This window comes from Natrix helvetica (assembly GCF_964273705.1).
Source record: "Natrix helvetica genome assembly, chromosome: 1".
Lineage (NCBI taxonomy): Eukaryota > Metazoa > Chordata > Lepidosauria > Squamata > Natricidae > Natrix > Natrix helvetica.
In genome coordinates, this window is record NC_138548.1 from 48,512,407 (window position 1) to 48,536,373 (window position 23,967).

Below are 23,967 nucleotides of genomic sequence, written 5' to 3' on the forward strand. Positions count from 1 at the left end.
TGAAAAGACTCAGGTCACAAAAATGAGTTTGAAACATTATTGCAATTGTTGTTATAATGTAATTGTTGGAAGTGACATAAAAGATGATTGAACATATTGTTGATATAATGCAAAACAAAAAGCTGCCAATGTTTATTTTTTAATTTTTGATTTCTTTTTTTCTGTAAAAGTTGTGAGATTCGGGGGGATTTCTACCTTTCGCACGATGTAGCTGTCAAAATTTTCTTGTACCTATTTACCCTTTCCTATAAACATTTGTAAAAACCAATAAAATTATTTTAAAAAAATAACTGTGTTCATTATTAGGAAGAGTTTTTATATGTTAAATCTGAATGTAAATATCCCCTTATGCATTGCATAGTAGAATGTTCAAAAACTAAAGTATGTGCATATTTCAAAATTACTTTGCTAGAGACCTGCAAATTTGGGTTTTAATCTAATATCTCCTTTCTTTTACATCTGCTCTAGTAAGAATCCTAACATGAGTCTGCAGTTAAAGCAAAAACAAAAGCAAAAATCACTGACATTTTAATATGTTTTTAGATAATAATGTTTATTTAATTGTGAATTAAACATTTATATATTTTGCATTTAGGGAAAGTACAGCAAATTTAAGCGGTATGTGGCTCATAGTACACATGTAACAAATGTCCGCTGGACTCACGATGACAGTTTATTAGTCAGTATTGGAGGAGGAGATATGTCGCTAATGCTGTGGACCCATGAGATGGAGGGTCATCGAGAAAGTAGGCAGTGTGATAGCGAAGAATCTGACCTGGATTCTGAGGAAGATGGGGGTAAGTAACCATGTCAATTTTAAAGAATAGAATTATTTATTTTTATAAAATCTGCAGTATGAAATAGCAACATCTATTTAGGTGTCATCAGTTATTTTTTTTAATGGTTCAACTATACATGAGGAGGTATAGTCCAACCATAAGATCGTAAGATCATATACCTAGCAGTTCGAAAGCATGCAAATACAAGTAGGTACTACTTTGGTGGGAAGGTAACAATGTTCCTTGCACATTTGGGGTATAGTCATGGTGGCCACATGACCATGGAAATTGCCTTCGGACAACACTGGCTCCCTTGGCCAAGAAACAGAGATGTGCACTGTGCCCTGGAATCTGACACAACCGATAGGGAAACCTTTACTTTTTTATTGGGGGAAGAGAGTATGCTCTAAAAGAGGTGTGTTGAATCCGCTACCCACAGGCTGCCTGTGGCCCTGGATAGCTAGTAATGCAGCCCCACAAGTTCGTAAAGTTTTAATATTAGTATGTGATTTATGTACATTAACTATACTATACATTTTATATGTATATTTTATATGCCCAAGGTAATTCTTCTTCATTCAAAAGCAAGCGAAAAGATTGAACACTCATGTATTAAATGTTTTAGAGAGTGGGATTTTTTGGGGGGTTTGGACCTAGAATATTTACTTATTTAGCATTGTGGATACTTGCTTAAATAGCATAAAGCAGGAGTGTGAAATTGGTGGCCCACGGACCAGATGTGTCACACATAGGCCACGCACACCCCAGCTCCATGAAAGATAAACTCTTACGATACATCAAGAAACGTCATGATACATCACGTGATGCCGTGACACAGCAAGTTTGACACCCATGGCATAAAGTAAATAGTTGTAATATTATTGCAAAGTGAAGTGGGTCTTTTAGGAAAAGAAAGGTTCTTCCTGTTTGAAAGACTATTAGAATCAAACTATTGATTTGTCTTTAGCTTGGAAAAAGAATCCTTATATAAATAAAATATTATAATATCTAGCTTATTTTGTAGCTCCAATACTATTAAAATTGTGATTATTTTATTAGGATATGATAGTGATGTCACAAGAGAAAATGAAATTAATTACACCATTAAAGCCTTATCAACCAACATAAGACCTATGTTTGGAATCAAGCCTCATCTACAGCAAAAAGAGCCTTCAGCTGATGAAAGGTACTTCTAACTTTGCAAAACAAAACAAAAAAATTATGTACTATATGGCTACTAACTTGCCATAGCAACTCTGGGCAACTAACATGCATATGGATTAAAAAGTTAATTTTATTACATGTTGACACATGTAACAATAATTAGTAATAAAATGCTTGAACTTAGGATCACTGGTTTAGTTAATGGCCTAATGGATCTCCATTTCTTCAGAAATAATTTGTATTACATACTTCAAAATCTGGTAACTGAATCCCGCTGTATTTCATATTTGCAGTTCTCCTGCGAATTCATCTGAATGCATCTCTGGGTTTTAGCCAAGAACCTTAGCTTTAAAGTCCTGTGTGGCACCATTAAATAGGATAACCAGTGCCCAAAAGAACCTCCACCGTAACTCTAACCTTAAGATGGGAATGTTGTGATAATAGTTTTCCTGGCAAGCCTAATAATATATTCTTTCTTCATGTATTATTCAGGCAGATATTTGAAAGTGTCATTTCTAGCACAGCTGGAAGCAAAACATTTGAGATTTGTAGGACATTCTTATAAGGCTGAAAGAGAACAAAAATAACTCTAGTAAAGGAAAGATTACTGCAGAGGTACATTTACTCTGCCTGGATGAAAAAAGATCTAATACATTTAAACACTTTCCTGCGGCACTGGTAAAAATATTTATTGCTAACTAGTTTATAGAAGCTCACAATACATTGTACATCCTGTTGTCCATTATGCTTTACATGTACATTTTGTACTTAGTATCAATATCTTTGTTCAAAATTTACCTTGGGAATCTGTCCAGTCACAGGCTTACTAATAATGCAGTATGAAAGTTATATTAATATGTCATAAAATATATCCTCTACAAATTATTATGCATTTTAAAAATTAGGGAATGAAAAAATAATAATCCTCTTAATTAATTTCAGTTCTCTTTTCAGTACATTTATACTGTGTTTTTTTTTGTAATTTAATTTTCCTATTTATTTTTTATGCTTGCTATGAAGGCAAGGAGTTGTAAGGTGAGTTACTCTTTATAAAATCACTATAAATCATGTTATTAAGTCAAATCCCATTAGAAAAAAGTTGGTTTGAACTTAGAGAAATGATCTTATTTGTCAAGAGGATTCTAAGGAACTCTGTTGGAACGATGTGGTTTCCTTTGACTGTGTTTACAGAACGATTTGAATGTGACATTACTGTGTTTCCATCTCCGGCAAAGTATTCCTATGATTGCTGAGTAACATCTGATGTGTATGTCAGAGGCTATTGGATATATGAGTTTCTTCCCTCTGAGAGGGAGAGTATGATAATCTTAGGGGAAATTTTATACAAGATATTTTTGCCAACCTTCCAGAATAGCTGTTTCTGCAATCAGGAAATCACTGTCTTGGAAAATCCAAAAGGAGTTGTGCTGAGGCTGGATGATTATTCTGTTAGATGCTAGCTACATACACCTATCTGCCTATATGTTATAAGGATCGGGCAACTTTGCTTTATTTAAATCTTTACTGTTTTCTATTCATCCATATGGTGTGAGAAAGTAGACCAACCCTTTAAGAGGATATGTTGCCCCTGCGCTTTGAGTAGAACTGAGATTTTTTTTATTTTTAGGAAGGGACTGAGAAAATGGTTTGCACAATCTATGTGTTGGTGTTTTCTTATTGCTCAGCTGTTCTATAAATTAAGAGTTGTTCCTCATACTCCTCAGGTTGCCCATTGAATAGTCTGTGGAATATTACCGGGGAGAGTTGGGAAAGAAACTTGTTTTGGGGAAAAATCAGATATTTTGTTGAATAAATTACTGCCTTTCATATCTTTTACTTCTTAAACTTCTTTAAAAAAAACACACCTGACTACAATTGTCTGTGAGGGGAGTACAAGAAGGTGGGGTGTTAATTATCTTCTTCTTTGGTTATGAATATTTATTACATATTATTACGAAGGGTAAGAAAGCTGCTGTGATCAAACAGCTTCTCCTAATAGTTTCCACATAAATGAACAAACAAACAAATAAACAAAGCAAATAAAGCAAATATAAATTCCATTTTTATGGAAAATATTTATTTATTTATTTATTATTTATTTATTTATTTATTTATTTATTTATTTATTTATTTATTTATTTATTTATTTATTTATTTATTATTTATGCATACATACATACATACATACATACATACATACATACATACATACATACAAGCATGCAATTCTGAGGCTTCCCAACAGTATATGATTAAAAGCAGAAAAACAATACAAATGTAAGCATCTGGAAAAAAAAAACACTTTATCAGATAAAATTTGACAGGGGCTCAACACTACCCTAATCCAAATACTTGGGGAACAGCCAAATTTTCAGTGATGTTTTGAACATCATCAGGGTGGGACCCATATAACACCAAGGCTGATAATGTTCCAGAAGGCAACTGTCTTGGAGACTGGATGAAAATTATCCAGAATTGTTGGTCAAGGGCTGACTTCTTGAGGAGGAGTTACATCACTGGTTGATTTAAAGATGGAGGAACCAGCCTTTCCATAAAGGAAGCTGTAGTTGCATGGACCACCCAGGCTGCTTTAACAACATAGAACAACCTGAATAGGTTGCTGAGCTCATTTTTTAAGGATCCTGTCTATATCATAAGTGACAGGCTTAAAAAAGACATCAAACACCTTAGCTGGACTTGCAACTTGAAACTTTCAAAACATCTGAATAATTTTATCCATTAAGTAGCTAAAATATTCTGCAAGCAACTCTGTGAACCCTGAACTCCATCAGGAAGGAACAAATCACACTAAACAGGGCGATTAGGAGAATATTGGTGGATATAATAACAAGAGTAGAGAAATAACATTTTGCCACCCATAGGCTTATTTGGGTTTGGCCAGATTCATTCCTCACTCTAGTGCTCTTACTGATGCAGATCTTTTGGTTTCAAATGATTGTTTCAAGAAAGCAAAGCTATATCAGACCACAAAGTTACTGTATCTTTGTTACAATAATTAAAGATCTACATCAAGCAATCTTTCTAAATTATGTAAGTTTTAGAATCCTGAGTGTATACGAGTGCCTTCAAACTACCCTCCCCTGATATAATTTATTGTTGGATGAAACTAGTCTCTGTGTTGGCAGGAGAATTTTAATAAAGTGCTTAACAAATGAAATGAAAATGATACTGAGCAAGAGTATTCCTATGAGAAGTTTGATGGAATGGATTCAAAGTTTATACAATCTAGTTTGTGTATTACAATTTGGATGATATAAGTATTAGATAGTATTGTGGGAAAAGATGGCATATTGTAAACCTTTACAATATTGTAAATAGGTGCATCAAAATCTTCATCTGTAGAGTTGCTTCTAAAAGGATTACTGCTAGCACTGTTGATCAAATGAGATTATTTAGCTGTTCATACTTTCTTTCATACCAATTATATTGTGCAAAGAAAAACACTAAAGAAGTGATGAGGAAAACATGGGGAATTTACCAATGGAAGCTGGCTATGCTTCATGAAATTCTGTATATAGGGCAGGGTGACTGCGTAAAGACTCTGTTTTGCTGACACTGCAGTTCAGTTCAGAGGTTCTAAATATTTTTAAGTAATGGTAAGAGGCGTGGAACTCCACATATCACCCCCTCTCCTGATACCTTTCTTGCTATGCTCAGTGGCAGTAGATGAACAAGTGCTACTCAGAGTTGCTTGAACTTGACTGTTCATCATTGTGGATCCCAATAAATCATATGAATAAGAATATATTTAATTTATATGCAGCCCTACTTCCAGCATCACTGGAATGGATCCTTGAAAAACATTCAAAAATTTTCCTTCAACTTTTTGCCTCTTGGTAGTAATACGTCTTCAAAAAAATTTTTTAGACTCAGGCATTGTGCTGAAGAGGAAAATTAAAAGAATTCTGCAATAATGGTGAATGTCTGTAGCTCGGGTGTAAGATGAGGGTGAAGGTTCATTCTCCTTGTGAATTGGTTTCTAAATGTTTCATCACCAGGCTAGATAACATCTTTAGTGGAGTTTAGGGGATGAAAGAATTCTATATAAACCTTACCTATTATGAAGAAAAAAATACTGATATTTTTCCAAAAGCACCCATTTTAATGTATCAGTTTCAAGCTAGATTACTATAAGTAATCATCTTCTTTTTCCTATCTGCTGCTGAAAAGAGGTTCCAGGTAATACTTTCTCTTTCATCCACCTACTCCATATTTCTGTATCGTCTTCCATTGCCCTCCAAAACTATCTGCCACTGCAGTATCATTATTTATTTATACCTGCACTTACCAACATTTATCATCCTGTGTTAGTTGCATACATAGGTAAATCTTAGTAAAGTAACTGCTATTATGTGAACAAACATAAAATAAAACTAATGTGTGAAATTCAGTCCATTGTCAAAGACAAGTTGACATAGGTTTTATTGGAAATGTTACATGTGGTACTAGTTAATTTAGGTCCCTATTTCACATTTATTTTTAAGAGATGAATGAAACTTCTGGCAGGGGATAAAAAAGGTAATAGCGAAATCAAAAAATAGGCAACAAACAGCTTCTCTATAGACTTGTTAAAATTATTTAATGATATTTCTATCTCTGATAAAGAACATTTTGCAATTATTCTTTTCATAGAAAGAAGACATAATCTTCTTGCAATCTTATTCTTATGTGGCTATGTGGGGAGAAAACTGCTGCTTTTGCAGATTGTCTCTACCTCATAATTAGGAAATAAGAGATAGATGGACTATTGTCATAGAGCTGGAACAAATTGCAAATAAAACACATTAAAATAAAATAAAAAGAAGATAAGACTTTTTAGTTAGTGGTAGATTTATCCACCAATAGGCAATCAAAGTATGCCTAATTTTACAGGCAGTATTAACAGATTTTAGCTGCATTCAAGAAAACTAAATAATACCGATCTGATAATAACAGCTGTATATAAAAATAATCAGGATTTCTGTTTTAGCAGAAAAGGCATTATAAGGGAGGTTACAAGGATCCTTATAGAGGGTACAAGGGCAAGATATAATTTCAATAGTTGCTATCTATAGGGCACAGTCTTAGTTCATAAGAAACTTTTGTATACTGTCCCTTTAATACTCCTATAGGGAGAATGTTGCATTAGTGCTCTTCAAAATTTGGAAACAGTTAAATGGTGTCTATATCTTGCTGATTTGAAATGGGAGTGGGGGGGACTTAACTGCTCAGAAAAACTTTTTGCTTTGAGCAGACTAGTGCTTTTGGGCTTCTAGATCTTTATTTATTTTATTTGTAAAATGTATTGGCCACCCATCTTATGCAGAATGACTCTGGATGACTTACAATCATAAAAAAATAAAAACTGTATAAAGCTAAAAGCTATTTTCCAAAGCACCTGAAGGCCAGACAAGGAATAATGGATGGAAACTGACCAAGGATATATTCAATTTAGAAATAAGGAGGAACTTTCTGACAATGAGAACAATCAACCAATGGAACAGCTTGCCTTTGAAAGTTGTAGGAGTTTCATCACTTGAGACTTTCAAGAAGAGATTGGACTGCCATTTGTCAGAAATGGTGTTGGGTGTCCTGCTTGAGCTGGGAGTTGGACTAGATGACCTATAAGGTCCCCTCCAACTCTGTTAATCTTTTAATCTAAATAACACATTGCTTAAATGCATAGTTCACACCTATAACCTATCATTAAGAAGACTCTTCTGGAAATGCTAAGAAGTTAGAATTTTTGTGAAATTGTCCTGGTTCATACTGAATCATAGCTGTTCTCAATAAGGAAAGAATGCAAACTTGGGAGGGGGTGGGCAGAATAGTATTTTCAAGCCAGTGTGGTATGTTGCAAGTCTATGTACCTATTTCACTTTAGTCATCCCTACCTGTTTCCTTAACTGGGAAATAAAGAGCTAACTGGAAATTACTTTTAGGAATTTAGATTAGACCCTTTCAAGAGGAGATAGGATGTATAAGACCCCAGCTGGGCACTGAAGAATAATTGCACTTCTCTGAATATAGTTTCAGTGCTGGGATATTCTGCACTTCTCTTGTAAAATGAAATTGAATTATAATTGCTGCTTTTTGAGCATTTTGCATTTTAATCGAACTGTGGAAAACCATGCTCACTCCAGATATTTAAAAGCTTTTACTTATTCAATATTTTGGCCATCTAACATTTAGGCATGAAATTTAGGTCTCTTTGCAAAAATCAAAATCTTAGTTTTGATGTAACTGGTTTCAAATGCTTCCTCATAGCAGACATTGGCTAAGACACTCAAAGCTCATTTAAATGCAGTTAATGCTACTTCTGTAAGTTTACCACAAGGTTGCAGTGTGCCTATTAGGCTAGTTTTTGAGGAATAAGATTCTGATTGATTGATTTTGGCCACAAATGGATTTATGTACAGGTGAAACTCGAAAAATTAGAATATCGTGCAAAAGTTCATTTATTTTAGTAATGCAACTTAAAAGGTGAAACTAATATATAAGATAGACTCATTACAAGCAAAGCAAGATGGTTCAAGCCGTGATTTGTCATAATTGTGATGATTATGGCTTACAGCTCATGAAAACCCCAAATCCACAATCTCAGAAAATTAGAATATTATATGCAATCAATAAAACAAGGATTGTACATAGAACAATATCGGACCTCTGAAAAGTATAAGCATGCATATGTATTCAATATTTGGTTTGGGCTCCTTTTGCAGCAATTACTGCCTCAATGCGGCGTTGCATGAAGCTATCAGCCTATGGCACTGCTAAGGTGTTATGGAAGACCAGGATGCTTCAATAGTGGCCTTCAGCTCTTCTGCATTGTTCGGCCTCATGTCTCTCATCTTTCTTTTGCCAATGCCCCATAGATTCTCTATGGGGTTCAGGTCAGGCGAGTTTGCTGGCCAATCAAACACAGTAATCCCACGGTCATTGAACCAAGTTTTGATGCTTTTGGCAGTGTGGGCAGGTGCCAAGTCCTGCTGGAAAATGAAGTCAGCATCCCCATAAAGCTCATCTGCGGAAGGAAGCATGAAGTGCTCCAAAATCTCCTGGTAGATGGCTGTGTTGACCCTGGACTTAATGAAGGACAGTGGACCAACACCAGCAGATGACATGGCTCCCCAAATCAACACAGACTGTGGTAACTTCACACTGGACTTCAAGCATCTTGCAGTGTGTACCTTTCCATTCTTCCTCCATACTCTGGGTCCTTGATTTCCAAATGAGATGCAAAAGTTGCTCTCATCAGAAAAGAGGGCTTTGGACCACTGAGCAACAGACCAGGTCTGTTTTTCTTTAGCCCAGGTAAGACGCTTCTGACGTTTTCTGTTGTCCAGGAGCGACTTAACAAGAAGAGTACAACATTTGAAGCCCATGTCCAGCATCCGTGTATGGTGGCTCTTGGTGCACTGACTCCAGCCTCAGTCCATGCCTTGTGAAAGTTCCCAACACTTTTGAATGGCCTTTTCCTGACAATCCTCTCCAGGCTGCAGTCATCCCTGCTGCTTGTGCACCTTTTTCTTCCACACTTTTCCCTTCCACATAACTTTCTATTAATGTGCTTTGATATAGCACTTTGGGAACATCCAACTTCTTTTGCAATTACCCTTTGAGGCTTTTCCTCCTTATGGAGAATGTCAATGATGGTTTTCTGCACAACTGTCAGGTCAGCAATCTTTCCCATGATTGTGATTCCTACTGAACCAGACTGAGAGACCATTTAAAGGCTCAGGAACCCTTTGTGGGTGTTATGGCTTAATTAGCTGATTGGAATGGGACACTTTGAGCCTAGAATATTGCACCTTTTCACAATATTCTAATTTTCTGAGATTGTGGATTTGGGGTTTTCATGAGCTGTTTGTTTGTTTGTTTGTTTGTTTGGATTTATATGCCGCCCTTCTCCAAAAGGACTCAGGGTGGCGTACAACATTAAAAAAAACACACATCCCAAAAGTTTTTTTAAAAATTAAATACATATCCAAAAAAACAAACCGAATTTAAAAGACAATTCATTTAAAATAAATTAAAATTAACAGGCCAAGCCGGCTTGCTGGAAAAGCCAACTTTTTAGGGCACGTCGGAAGGACCGGAGGTCAGGGATTATGCGAAGCTCCGGGCAGCTCATTCCAGAGGGAAGGCGCTCCCACAGAGAAGGCTCTCCCCCTGGGGGTCACCAGCCGACACTCTCTGGCCAACGGCACCCTGAGGAGGCCAACTCTGTGAGATCGTACTGGACTGTGGGAGGCTACTGGTGGCAGTAGGTGGTCTCGCAGGTACCCTGGGCCTAAGCCATGGAGCGCTTTAAAGGTCATAATTAATACCTTGAATCGCACCCGGAAAACAACCGGCAACCAGTGCAGGCCGCCTAAAAGGGGTGTAACATGGGAGCACCTAGGTACACCCATGACAACCCGTGCGGCCGCATTCTGGACCAGCTGAAGCCTCCGGGTGCTCTTCAAGGGCAGCCCCATGTAGAGAGCATTGCAGTAGTCCAGGCGAGAAAGGATGAGGGCATGAGTGACTGTGCACAGAGCATCCCGATCCAGGAAGGGGCGCAACTGACGTACCAGGCGAACCTGGTAAAAGGCCCCCCTGGTCACGGCCGTCAGGTGTTCTTCTAAACTAAGCCGCATATCCAGGAGGACTCCCAGATTGCGAGCCTTCTCTGAGGGGGCTAAAATTTCTCCCCCCATCATCAAAGATGGAACAAGATGTACAAATCGGGATGACGGAAACCACAGCCACTCAGTCTTGGAGGGATTGAGCTTGAGCCTATTCCTCCCTATCCAGATCCGCACAGCCTCCAGGCATCGGGACATCACGTCGAGGGCATCGTTTGGGTGGTTTGGGGTAGAGATGAAAAGTTGGGTATCAGCATATTGATGATACCGTACCCCAAAACCACGGATGATCTCGCCCAGCGGTTTAATGTATATGTTGAACAAGAGGGGTGAGAGAACCGACCCCTGGGGCACCCCACAAGTGACGCACCTGGGGGTCGATCTCTGCCCTCCAGTCAACACAGACTGCGACCGATCTGGCAAGTAGGAGGAGAACCACCGTAAAACGGTGCCCCCCACTCCCAACCCCTGAGTCGTCGCAGTAGGATACCATGGTCGATGGTATTGAAAGCCGCCGAGAGGTCTAATAGGACCAGGACAGAGGAGCAGCTCCTATCCCGGGCCTGCCACAGATCATCGACCAACGCGACCAATGCCGTCTCTGTGCTGTACCCAGGCCTGAAACCCGACTGGAATGGATCCAGGTAGACAGCTTCATCCAGGTACTGGGGAAGCTGACGTGCTACCACACTCTCGACAACCTTTTCTACAAAGCGAAGGTTGGAGACCGGACGGTAGTTGGCTAAAGAAGCTGGGTCCAGGGAAGGCTTCTTAAGGAGGGGCCTCACCACCGCCACCTTCAAGGCGGTGGGAAAGAACCCCTCTCTCAATGAAGCGTTGGTAATCGCCTGGAGCCAGCTGTAAGCCATAATCATCACAATTACGATAAATCATGGCTTGAACTATCTTGCTTTGCTTGTAATGCGTCTATCTCATATATTAGTTTCACCTTTTGAGTTGCATTATTGAAATAAATGAACTTTTGCATGATATTCTAATTTTTTGAGTTTCACCTGTACAGATTAAATAGCAGGTTGGAATCTCATTCATATGGTGCCTTTGCAAAGACTTTGATTTTATGGTTCTTAAAGATATTGTCCAGTAGCTGTCTACCTATAAAGTGGTTTATAATCTTAGTCCATCACTCTGCTTTGTGAAATAGATAGAATGCAGATCTAAAATCAATAAATGCAACATGAACATGAATGTTCTAGTTGTGTAAATTTCAGCCAAAAGTTGAAGTATAAGGGCATAAAGTATAAGGGATTATAGAATGACCAGTTGTAAACCTAGTCTGCTCCTAAGTGCTCTAGATTCATCCAGTTGACTAATTTGTTGTATATTTTAATTAAGCATCTTTAACAAATTCAGATTTTGAACTGCTATATTCTTACTTGGTTTCTGAGTCATGGTGGCACAGTGATTAGAATGCAGTACTGTAGGCTACTTCTGCTGACTGCTAGTTGCCTGCAATTTGGCAATTCTAATCTCACCAGGCTCAAGGTTGACTCAGCCTTCCATCCTTCCGAGTTCAATAAAATGGGGACCCATGTTGTTGGGGGCAATATGCTGACTCTAAAAAATGCTTACAAAAAGACTGTAAACACCGTGAAGCGGCATATAAGTCTAAGTTATTGCTATCATGCTTTCTTCTTCTTCACTATATCTTTTTGCTGCTGGTGTCATGTCATTCTGAAATAATATACAGAGGGATCAAAGAAGTCTGTGAGATATTTGTTCCATCATTGTACATCTTGTGATGGTATTTGGAACCATCATTTCCCCCCCCCCTCATTATCTACGCTTTTACCCCTGAGAGAAGGCTAATTCTGCCAAGAAAGTTTATTTTTTTATGACTAATAAACACATTAACAAGCAAAGAAAAGAGATCTATATTAACTTAGTTTCTTTATCTCAAGAATGAATTAATACTGTCCATGTGATGATTTTTAAACGTGGAAGGCAATTAACAAAATTAATAATGTATTCATAATTAAATAAGAAGCTTTTATATAAAACCAATTTCTAATATATTAGCCAGGTAGGCTAACATTTTTCATTGTTCAGGTGACAGTTCAAAAGATATTGTTTTAAACTGAATAGGTGACAGACAATTTTTCTTATTCTCAGTTCTTTGTTTCAGACCACCAGTTAGTAGGGCACTGCCTCAGCCTGAAAAACTCCAAACAAATAATGTTGGGAAAAAGAAGAGACCTATAGAGGTAAGAAAAACTGCTGGTTTTAAAAACATATTATTTAAGCTATAATTTCAAGAACTATCGGGAACTATCATATAAAAAATATTAGATAAATGTAGAAGCTCTATTTGACCAAGTAGAGCAGGGATGTCAAACTCAAGGTCCGCAAGCCGCATCTGGCCCACGATGTGGTCGAATAAAATCCGCAAGGTCATCCTGGAAAATGTAAGGGGCCAGCCTGTGTCGCTTCGGCCCAGTGTACCCGTGTCGCTTCAGCCCAGTCTACCCAATGTGAAGAGGAAACATTGGGCCAGCAGTTTGGGGAGTGGCGTCAAGCTGATTATGCCCATCCAGCTGGCCATGCCCACCCAGTCAGCCACGCCTGCCCAGCCCCCTGAAGTCAACCACAGCCCCGATGTGGCCCTCAATGAAATTGAGTTTAACATCCCTGAAGTAGAGGGAATAAATTGTAACATATGATGTGATATTTTATTCCGCATCTATTTAAAACTTCCAATAATTAAATCGACTAGTACTTCAGGGTTAAAATTGAAGAACAGAGTGAAGTAGGAGGTTTCGAAGACATATATCCTGTTTGTTGTCAATTATGTATGTAGTAGTGTAATGTGATATTGTATGTTTTTCTCAGTGTTGGGGGAACTTGTTAAAAGTTGTTTAGTACAAGTGTTTAAAACCTTTTTTATATAAGAATCCAGTGATTCTAAATATGTTTTCTTAGGATTTAGTGCTCGAACTGGTATTTGGATACCGCGGTAGAGATGGCAGAAACAATGTGCACTATTTGAATGATGGTGCTGACATAATTTATCATACAGCATCAGTTGGGATTCTATATAATGTGGCAACAGGTAGGAAAACTACGTATCTATAAAATAAAATAGTATGAAACAATATTCAGGTTCCCTTCTGTAATGATAATGTTTTTTCCCTCCAGATGTAATACTGTGCTTGAAATAATACATATAATACATTTTCTCTTTAGGTTCTCAGTCTTTTTATCAGGAACATAATGATGACATTTTGTGCCTCACTATAAATCAGCATCCCAAATTTGTCAACCTTGTTGCAACTGGCCAAGTAGGTATGTTTCAATTTTTTAAGAAAAAAACAATATATACTGTAACTGAGCAGGGAGCCAGATGAATTCATAAAGAGAAGAAAGCATTTAGTTACATTGCTTCTGATTGGTCAATTATTGGAGTCAATGAAATTTATTCTTGTATCATTAAAAAATATTCATAAATCTATTCCTGTTTTTACAATGCCAATTGTATTTTCATCCCAGCATTCATTTTTATTCTGCATAACACTATGAAGCCTGCTATATGCAAACTACAGTATTTCAAATAATAAAACAACCATAGCTATGAAATGAAGAAAATATTTCAAAGAATATTGAATGAAGAGAAGATTCTATAGCTTGAAGACAAACAAATTACATATTACCACATGCTCTGTCTTGTGAAGGTTGAAAAAGTAGATCTCAAATTTCAGTACATGGATTTTACACAAAATGCACAAAATTCTGCTATGATTTATGTCATTTGTGAATGATGTCCGGAGACAAACAGCACAAAGTAGTCATGGTTGTGATAGATCACAACCATGATAACACAAAAGTTATATATCAGATCACTATGCAAATTACATATATTCTATTATTTATAGTAATTTACATAATATATTATTATATAACATCATAACCTAAATGACACAAAGGGCATAACTTGTTTTGCTACAATGGAATCTTCTTCAGTTTACTGAACTTTGGAGAATAACAGTCACCCTTTTCTAATTAGTTTGTTAAATAAAATATCATTTTATTCTTTATCTTTATTCTTTCATTCTAATGTGATTCCCTGAAGATAATTAAAGAAACTTGCTTGGAGTTGTCTCATCTTAGGCTACATGAGAAAGAGAAAGAATTGTCCCAAATAAAACTTTAAAAAGATGAAATAATTGAAAAGCAATTATTGTAAATAATCCTGTCTCCCATAATTAAAATCTACCTTCAGTCAGGTTGGATAAACACATTATGCACAGTCCTAATTTTGAGGAAACTACAGTTTGGGAACACCTGTAGTATTGCATGGAATTAGAAAGGGAGAAATTTTAGTACAAGGGCAGTTTCTCATCCACATAATACTGTGTTTCATTGTTTGGCATAACTGCCAAACTCACTGAACTCTCTGAAAGTAGCTAAGATAATAATTTTTCTGCACTTCTGTGGATTGCTTCAGAAAGAACAAGAACGTGATCTGTCTTTAGCCAAATAACATTTCTCTGCAAATAGAAAATTCCATATACGGTAATTTAGATGTGAATAATTTACAAGATTGATGTTAAAAAAAAGTCTCTGTTTTTGCCCCGAACAGTTTATCTTGTGCTTGGGAACAGCATCTAATTACGTAGAGATAGCTTAAATTTAGATTTATTTTTGAGAATAAATTGAAATTATACACTTTATACCACACATATATAAATTATCATATTTTTTGTTTGTAATGATTTTTCTACTGGTTTTCCATTACAGGAGACTCAGCAGACATGTCAAGTAAGAAAAAAGCTAAATTTTAATATCTTCAATTATAACTAAGCATTTTCTGTTACTTAGTGTGTTGTAAATAACTGATTATATTTACATGGTATGAAAACATATTAGTGGTTTTTTAATTCAAAACATAAAATTTAACAATTTTTAAATGTTCAAAATTTCCTTAATTGAAATGAAATATTCATTCTTTGTAATGATAATGTTATTGTTAGAAATAAACCATTTCTGAACTACATTTCTGTTGAGCCTATTCCTTTTCAATAAATTGTAGTTTTTCAAATCTATGTTCCAAATACGTATGACATCCTATTTGATTGTATTGGCACCTGTGACAACATATTTGTCCTTCTTGTCAGGCTTCTGGGAGCAAGCTGGGTTAGACCAGAACAAGTCTTTGAGTTCTGATTAATAAGATTTATTAAGAGACATTAAAATAACATATCATTTCTGGCAGCACTCTGCTTTCAAGTGAAAAACCTGTATCTAGGGAAATCAGGGCAGAAGCATGTAGATATTTGCCTCTTTTGTAAAAGAGGAGAAAACTGTAGGTGATGGTTGTCTTGGAATGACTACATGATTAATAGCAGATTCACAAGGCACCTGCCAAGCACATCCTTCCCAATGTGTGGGGGAGATGGGATCCATCTCTTGCCAAGATTCCTTTGTGTGGGTAGAGCAGTCCATGACCGAGAAATACAAACCCTTCTTGGCAGCACCATCTTCACAGGCAGTTATTTGTTTCCAGGATCCTGTTCTCTCCGTGCAGTAACAGTCAGCTGGCAAGTTGTTGAAAAGACAGTTTGCTTTTTACAGTTTATTTACCTTCCTATCCAGGGCCATGTAGTCTCCATTTAAGGGCATTATGGCCCACAACTAAAATGGAAACATTTCTAGAAAACTAAATTTAAACTCATGACTTGGCATTTGTCATAAAGTACTTTTGATTAAAGCATTTGCTCCTATATGTGCTTTAAGGCGTTCTTTCCTTCAGATCTAAAACGAGTTTAGAATTGCAAGAGAAATCTTAGTAGGAAGGAGTTTATACTTACTAAATGTAACTTTTTAAAATAACAAACGTAAATGTTAAAAAATTAAATGATGCTTTAAAACAAATTGGAATGCTTTTAATATTAAATATCCTATAAGCTTTCTTTAACAAAATTAATTATTGCTGTTCTTATATTTGTTCAGCAACAGCTCCTTGTATTCATGTGTGGGATGCAATGAACAAACAGACATTGTCTATACTGCGATGTTACCATTCAAAAGGAGTTTGTTCAGTTGGATTTAGTGCCACTGGAAAGCTGCTTCTGTCTGTTGGTTTGGATCCTGAACATACCATTACCATTTGGAAATGGCAAGAAGGTAGGCAAATATTCACTTTATCTGAAACTAGGAAATTCCTATGAGAGTTTTCAAGAGTCTGTATTTACTTCAAACGAGGATTAAAGAAATTTTTCTGAAATCCTCACTCATAATTTACCCAGCAATGAATCTGTTACTATTAGAGTTATAATTCTTTATTGGCCAAGTTGATTAGACGTACAATGAATTTGTCTCTCGTGCATATATCAGTGATGGGTTTCTATCGGTTCAGACTGGTTCAGCCGAACTGGTAATAGCTTGGCGGCCTGGGTCACTGGGACCGGCAGCAACCCAGGCCTACCACGCCCTCGAACCAGTTCTCCCACTCTTGTTTTTTGCTTCAGCGCATGCGCAGAGCAATTTTAGTTGTACTGTGCATGCATGCATCAAGCGCAAAGTGTGCGTGCATGATGCGCCCCTGAGCAAACCAGCAGTAGTCTCTGCTGGAACCCACCACTGACCTGTATGGTACAGTAAAGCAGGAGGTGGGGATACCCAGAGAAGTAAATGTCTGTTTAAGCAGAAAAAAAAAACTTATGTTAAAATCCTAGTTGAAAGCAATCATTTTCTTAAGAACATAAACCAGTGGTGTTCTTAGTGTAGCAAAATTAGGAATAACCAAAAATAAAAATGGGCAAACTATCCGAAAGGCTGAATTTACTTGATAATGCCAAAAGAGGCATTATCCTTTTGAGGAAGATCATATACATTGTCTGGTTTAGGCAGACGTTATATTTACAAAGGGATTGAAAAACTACCTGCACTTTATTCACTGTGGAGAGAACACAGTCCTTAGAATAAATGACAGATTGTCCAACTTCTTAAAAAGTCATGCAAAAATTCATGAGAAATATCATTTAAAAGTTGCATGAAAACCAAGAGAGATTTTATGTCAGTCTGAACTGAATTATGACTTTTAAAATTCTCATATCAAAAATTGCAGGCAGTTAATTGTAAAGTACCTGTATGCTTTACTTGCAAATCAAGTGATAAAATTCCGTAAAAACCAACTGGATAAAAATACATGCCTTTTGATGTTTTTTTGAGAGGTCAATGAGTGAGAAAGGCTGGTGATCTCTAATGGTTTGTTGATCAGGAACTGCTAATCAGAGATTGCACTCAGATACCCATCTTTCTTAAAAAGATGTGTCATGGCACCCTGGATAAAATCTCTTAAATTCTTATTGATAAATTATTTTAAGTAAGCCAACTCTGTATTTGACACCAAGTGGTAAAGGTTTCTCCTTCATGGATCATTAAAGGAGCTTGGACATCTCCATGATTTTATATCTTTCTGAATGTGTACAAAGGTCAATCATGACAGGCAGATAGATTGTAGATAGATTAAACAGAATCTATTGGAGAAAGAAGTGATAAATAATTTCAGTATTCTGACAAGAAAATCCAATCGCAATATCAACCAGGGCATCAGTGTGATTCTGGAAGATGATATCTCTTCTTCTGCCCACCTCCAACTCATGTCAGAAGACAACCAGTGAAGTACTTGGGAAGAGCAGAGGCAAGTACAAGAAGCACTGGTGTTTTTGATGTGGCTGAATAACGCTGGACATCCGGTGTTGATATGCCCAGAGGCAAAAGTTCAGTACTGAATATACACATATACTGTTGATATGTGGAACATCAGAACCATGAACTAATGCCAACTTGATGTTGTCAGAGCAGAAAGTCAAGACATTGACAATCTGGAAATCAGTGAACTGAAATGCATTGGAATGGGTCACTTTTACATCAAAGGAACATCAAATTTACTGAGAAAGAATAGAAAGAAAGAAAATAGAAGAAATGGTTTGGTCATTGTTATTAATTGTGCCAAAGTGTTCATGAAAACTGATAGAATTATCTCAGCTCAATTATCTCAAGTCAAACAAATGAATATTATAGCAATCCAAACCTATGGTATAATCACGGCAAAATATTGAGAACTTGCAATATTTTGTCAACACAGTATTACAAATGTGTTCCTGGTTTGGAAGTTCTCTTGATGCAGCCTAAATTATTACATTTGTCTTTTTTTGCCACAACATTACATTGCTGGCTCATATTCAGTCTGCAGTCAACTACTATTGCAAGATCATTTACACAAGTACCTTTAACCTGAGCATTTGACTTTTATTTCTTAAAAGAAGAACTTTGCATTTGATTTTTTTACATCAGCTACACACAGCTTTAATTTGTCTTAAAATCAAGAATACCAGTGTTGCCTGGTCTTTTCCCTAGAACTTCCAATTTCTCAATTTTATCCTTCTGCTCATATGATGTTCTTTACTGATAGCTTGGTTAGAGGGCAACTTTAAAAACTACAGTAACTATTAAATAACTACATCTTAGGTGTCCCAGGCATAGTGCTCTGTTCTAGAAGCAGAAGGCTAAAGCATGTAAAATAATTTACTATCTTTGCAATTTAAATATCATCTGATATCTTCTGCCTGTACAATGGGTATTAAATGTGCATCATGCATGATTTCAGTCATATTTTGCAGAGCTTACTTGTACAGAAAAAAGCTTTAGGTCCTGGATTACACTTATTAGCAGCAGTTAATAACTAGTTGGTGCCAATATCTCTCTTATTGACCTGCACTTAGATAGGAGTACTTAGACTACTTACATGAGCAACATAATGGGGGATATACATCATCACAGATCCCTCTTCAAACTGATACAGTTACTAAAAGAGTATGATACTCCTTATAGAATGGGAAATAATACAGGGGTTAATAGCAAAGTTGCTATATTGTTCATAGCAAGATGAGATGTAATAAATTTAGAATTGTATATGTATAATGTCCTGATTGTTTTTAAAGTTGTAAATACTAAAATTTCATAAGTGAATAACAATTTTTATTGACAAAGATAAAAATAAAAATGTTACTGTTAGCAATAATGTTATTATCAGCATAAATTTGAAAAAATGACCAAATATGTAATGTAATGATAGAACACAACGATGCTACAACTATACCTGAAAGAATATTGTTTAAGACACTATTTGTTTTCACTATTTCTTGATACAGTTATGTATATCTGAATGTAAAGTATAATTAACTCTTCCCACTAGGTGCCAAAATTGCCAGTAGAGCCGGTCATAACCAACGTATTTTTGTAGCAGAATTCAGGCCTGATTCCGACACTCAGTTTGTTTCAGTAGGAGTAAAACATGTGAGATTTTGGACCCTTGCTGGAAGAGCCCTTCTTAGTAAAAAAGGACAGACAAGTTCAATAGAAGATGCACGAATGCAAACCATGCTCTCTGTGGCATTTGGAGCTGTACGTAATTTAAAAGAATATTTTAAAATATTAATCAACTTTGAAACCACTTTTTGTAATTGCCGCTTACAATATTTTCCCACTCATCCAATCCGAAAAAGACTAAGGGAGGCTGTATATTACTTGAGCAATGACTGAATGATGCTACGAACACAGTATGTGTCATTTGTGGGGAAATGCCTATAGTTTTAGCTATTGTGTAGCATACAAGTGCCCTTTCAAAAAGCAGAGTACTGCTAGTTTTCTCACATAGGTCCCAAAGCTTCTTTTAACCAATTCCATGGAATAAAAAAGAAAGCAAATACTTAAGAAGTGATAATAGTGCTTAGGAACTCCTGTAAGCAAAAATATAGCTAAAGTCACAGATCAGTTACTGAAGGATAATTGTGATCAGTGCTATTTAATTTTAAATCCAATAAGAAGTGAAGAACCACTAGATTTTTGCACTTGTCATCAGTTGCAAAATGACTAAAGATTTTTTCCCCCAAACCCAGAACTAAAGTCAGGTTGGAGTTGTGGATTGGGCACTTTGTAGAAATTGTCCTTTCATAGTAAATGCTTGCATTCATTCCTTTTTGAAATCAGATGATGGACATATTTTTCCCCCTTTTCAGAATAATTTGACATTTACAGGTACCATCAGTGGAGATGTGTGTGTTTGGAAGGACCACATATTGAATCGAATTGTGGGCAAAGCTCATAATGGTCCTATATTTGCTATGTATACGACATTACGTGATGGCTTAATTGTAACTGGAGGCAAAGAGAGGCCGTGAGTCTTGTTTTCTTATATGAACATATATTTTTTGAAGAAATTACCATCGGATAACTATGGTAGTAATTTCACAAATTGTAGTAATTTTTACAAATTTAGTAATTTTTAAAAATTATTAATGGATACACAATTGTATTATAGTAAATTCTATTGCAGTAGTAATTGTTTACAATGGATAATGCATCTAAATGGTCCACATTGACAGATATGGATTATCAGTAGTGGAGCAAGCAGTGGAGACAGTCATGGCTGTTCTCTCTAGTTACTTTCACAGGAAAAGTGATGCATATTATGAGTAAATCAAAGAGATAGATTTCGGTTTTTCTTTTCCACCCAAAGAAAAGTTTTTTTTTATTTTTCCCCTTCTACAACACATTACAGTCATTATATCAACATTGTTATATCATCATAGCTGTACATGTATATAACATTTCGGCTTCTATATTTGCACACCTTTATACACAGTTCTATGTATATTTATATATATTGTTTTTTGGCTTAATTAATTTTCTTGTTTTGCAGCCATTTGTACCAATTGTTCCAAATTTCATAATATTCCGACTCTTCTTTATCTTTTAATTTCAGTGTTAATTTATCCATCTCTGGACAATACAAAGTTTTTTTATCACTAATTCATCCGAGGGGGCATTATTTTGTTTCCAGCATTGGGCAAATGCTATTCTAGCTGTAGTTAGCAGATGTGTTAATATGTATTTAATTTTCTTTGTATATTTCCCTTTGATTATTCCCAGCAGAAAGATTTCGGGTTTGTATTTTATCTGTTCTCCTGTAATTTCTTGCACCCATTTCCAGATTTTTGTCCAATATTTTTGTGTTTCCGGGCAGGTCCACCATATGTGATAAAAAGTTCCTAGTACTTTTTTACACTTCCAGCAGATCGGCTTCATGTTTGGGTACATTTTAGCCAATCTTGGTGGTAAATGCCAACGATAAAACATTTTGTACATATTTTCTTTAATGCTGCTGATTGTGTTAGTTTGTAATTTGTGTTCCAAATTCTTTCCCAATCCACTAGATCTATGTTGTAACCAAAGTTTTTGGCCCATGCTATCATGCAACCTTTAACATTTTCTTCTTGTAATGTTACTTCTAATAAATATTTGTAAATTTTCGTTATGAGTTTATTTTCCGGGCCAATTAAAATTTTATCTATTTGTTGTAATTCTGTGTATATTCCATATTCTTTTACATCTTTTTTGCACCTCGATTGTAGTTGGAGATATGGCCACCAATCTATATTTATATTGTGCTCCTTTTATTCTTGATTTGTTTTCAAATTCCCTTGGCTGTCTAAAATTTTACTATATCTAACCATTTTCGATAGATCTAGCGTATTGGGATGTGTCATGGCTTCCATAGTGAAAAGCCATGTCGGTATTTTCATGTAATGTTTTTTCTCTAATTTTATTCCAGAAAGGGTGTATTTGGAGCTGCCGATTACACTTCCTCGGTGGTTCTATATGACTAGTTGTAATCTTCTAGTCGAGTAAAACAAACATCTAGTAATTGCCATGTGATTTTCAGAAATAATGTTACATCTCTTTTCCTATTTTCCGGTGTGTCTAATGGAGTTAAGTACTTTACAAATTATAGACTATAGTAAGTAATTTATCTTGCAAAAGAAATAATCAATTGTGTGCTTAAAGACACACAATTGATAGTTTGAAGATGTGTGGACTTCAACTTCCAAAATTCTGGGAGTTGGAGTTTACATATCTTCAAACTGCCAAGGCTCACATACACCATTCTAGATTGCATTAAAAGTTTAGGGAGTCTTTATACCAAGTGAAGGAAATAATCTTATTCTCAGCTACTAATACAGTAATCTTAATTCTGATATCCTGAGATCATTAAGTGCAAACTCCTACATAATCAGATATCACTTATCAGCCATGCAAAAATCATTTTGGTATTACAAAATTATTTTAAATACCATGATAACTTTTGACAAGCACAAACTGAGGTATTATCATTTTTTAAATACTGAACTTCTGTTGAATTATTTAAGTTAACGAACAGTACTTGGTCTTAGGGACTTTCATCTACTTTCTCTGAAAAGACTCTTTCTTATTTTGGCTAGATCAAAAGAAGGAGGTGCAATTAAGCTATGGGACCAGGAACTTAGAAGATGTCGAGCCTTTAGATTAGAGACAGGACAAGTAATTGACTGTGTCCGTTCTGTGTGCAGAGGCAAGGTAAGTCAATAATGTAATATGGCCCCAGCCAAAGATAGATATACAAATAACTGGTATTGTGCATTGTTTCCATGCATTAAAAGTTACAGTGTTAAAACATATATTTAAAAATATTAACAAATTATAGTATATTAATTCATGTTGCTTCGTAACAGTTTGGGATGATAGGCACAGAATTTTGAAACCATGTTATAGGTACTGCCCTGAAATGATTGCCGTTGTGAGCGTTTCCAGTCACAAAACATGTGCTTATGTTTAATAAGTGGTCATGGCAACAGGTGATCAGAATGGGTTTGGCTAACAAAAAACAACCTTATAAATAATAAACCTTGTTTATTAAATTTAGAGGCCCCTTGCTTCCAGAATGACTTGGGAAATCTTATACTTAAAAAGATAGAAAACAAAGAAAACAAAAGAATGATTATATGCATCTAGACAAACCACAATCTATATATCATAAAACACAACCAACAGGCCTCTGCAACCACTGTATCCCAAGACCTAGCCGAACAACCAAGTTTTAAAAGAACTTCTGGAAGATCATCAGGATGGCAGTCTGGGAGAGCATGGATCCACTGCAACAGAGAAGAGACACTTCCTGGATCCCGAGGGAGTGTATTGTGTGATGAAGAGGATCCAAAGCACATCAATTCTTTCCCGTTTAAGCAGATTAGCAAAAATCATGGGATACAGATGATTTCTCAAATAATATAGCCCGTACCATGAAGGGCATTACAATAATAAACAGCACCTTGAATTCCACCTGGAAGCTCATTGGCAACTAATGCAGTTTGCAGAGAGTGGTATAATGAGGCATGCCCAGCATTGCCTATACCACTTTGTTCTGGACCAGCTGCAGCTTCCAAGGTGCCTTAAAGGGAATCTCCCTAGGTTCCAAGGATGTTCTCTACCAATTCAGTTTACCTTTCCTTTCACAGGAAGCAACTACATTGTCGAATAAGATATCGGCTGTAGCCACC

At 36.1% G+C, this 23,967-nt stretch overlaps 1 protein-coding gene across 7 annotated transcripts in view; it reads left to right on the plus strand.

Annotated features, from left to right (window-relative positions):
- The window catches only part of EML5 (EMAP like 5), a 97,769-nt gene that overhangs the window by 61,018 nt on the left and 12,784 nt on the right, over positions 1-23,967 (plus strand). For 3 of the 7 annotated variants that reach the window (XM_081938402.1, XM_081938404.1, XM_081938405.1), the window contains 11 exons: positions 596-797; positions 1,839-1,965; positions 2,964-2,978; positions 12,717-12,795; positions 13,511-13,640; positions 13,775-13,873; positions 15,326-15,346; positions 16,538-16,711; positions 19,788-19,996; positions 20,611-20,768; positions 22,873-22,987. In XM_081938402.1, coding sequence (XP_081794528.1) covers positions 596-797; positions 1,839-1,965; positions 2,964-2,978; positions 12,717-12,795; positions 13,511-13,640; positions 13,775-13,873; positions 15,326-15,346; positions 16,538-16,711; positions 19,788-19,996; positions 20,611-20,768; positions 22,873-22,987 — 1,329 coding nt within the window. Of the gene's footprint in view, positions 1-595; positions 798-1,838; positions 1,966-2,963; positions 2,979-12,683; positions 12,796-13,510; positions 13,641-13,774; positions 13,874-15,325; positions 15,347-16,537; positions 16,712-19,787; positions 19,997-20,610; positions 20,769-22,872; positions 22,988-23,967 lie in introns of those variants that run through there. The other 4 variants (XM_081938408.1, XM_081938403.1, XM_081938406.1 and 1 more) reach the window with 4 other exon arrangements.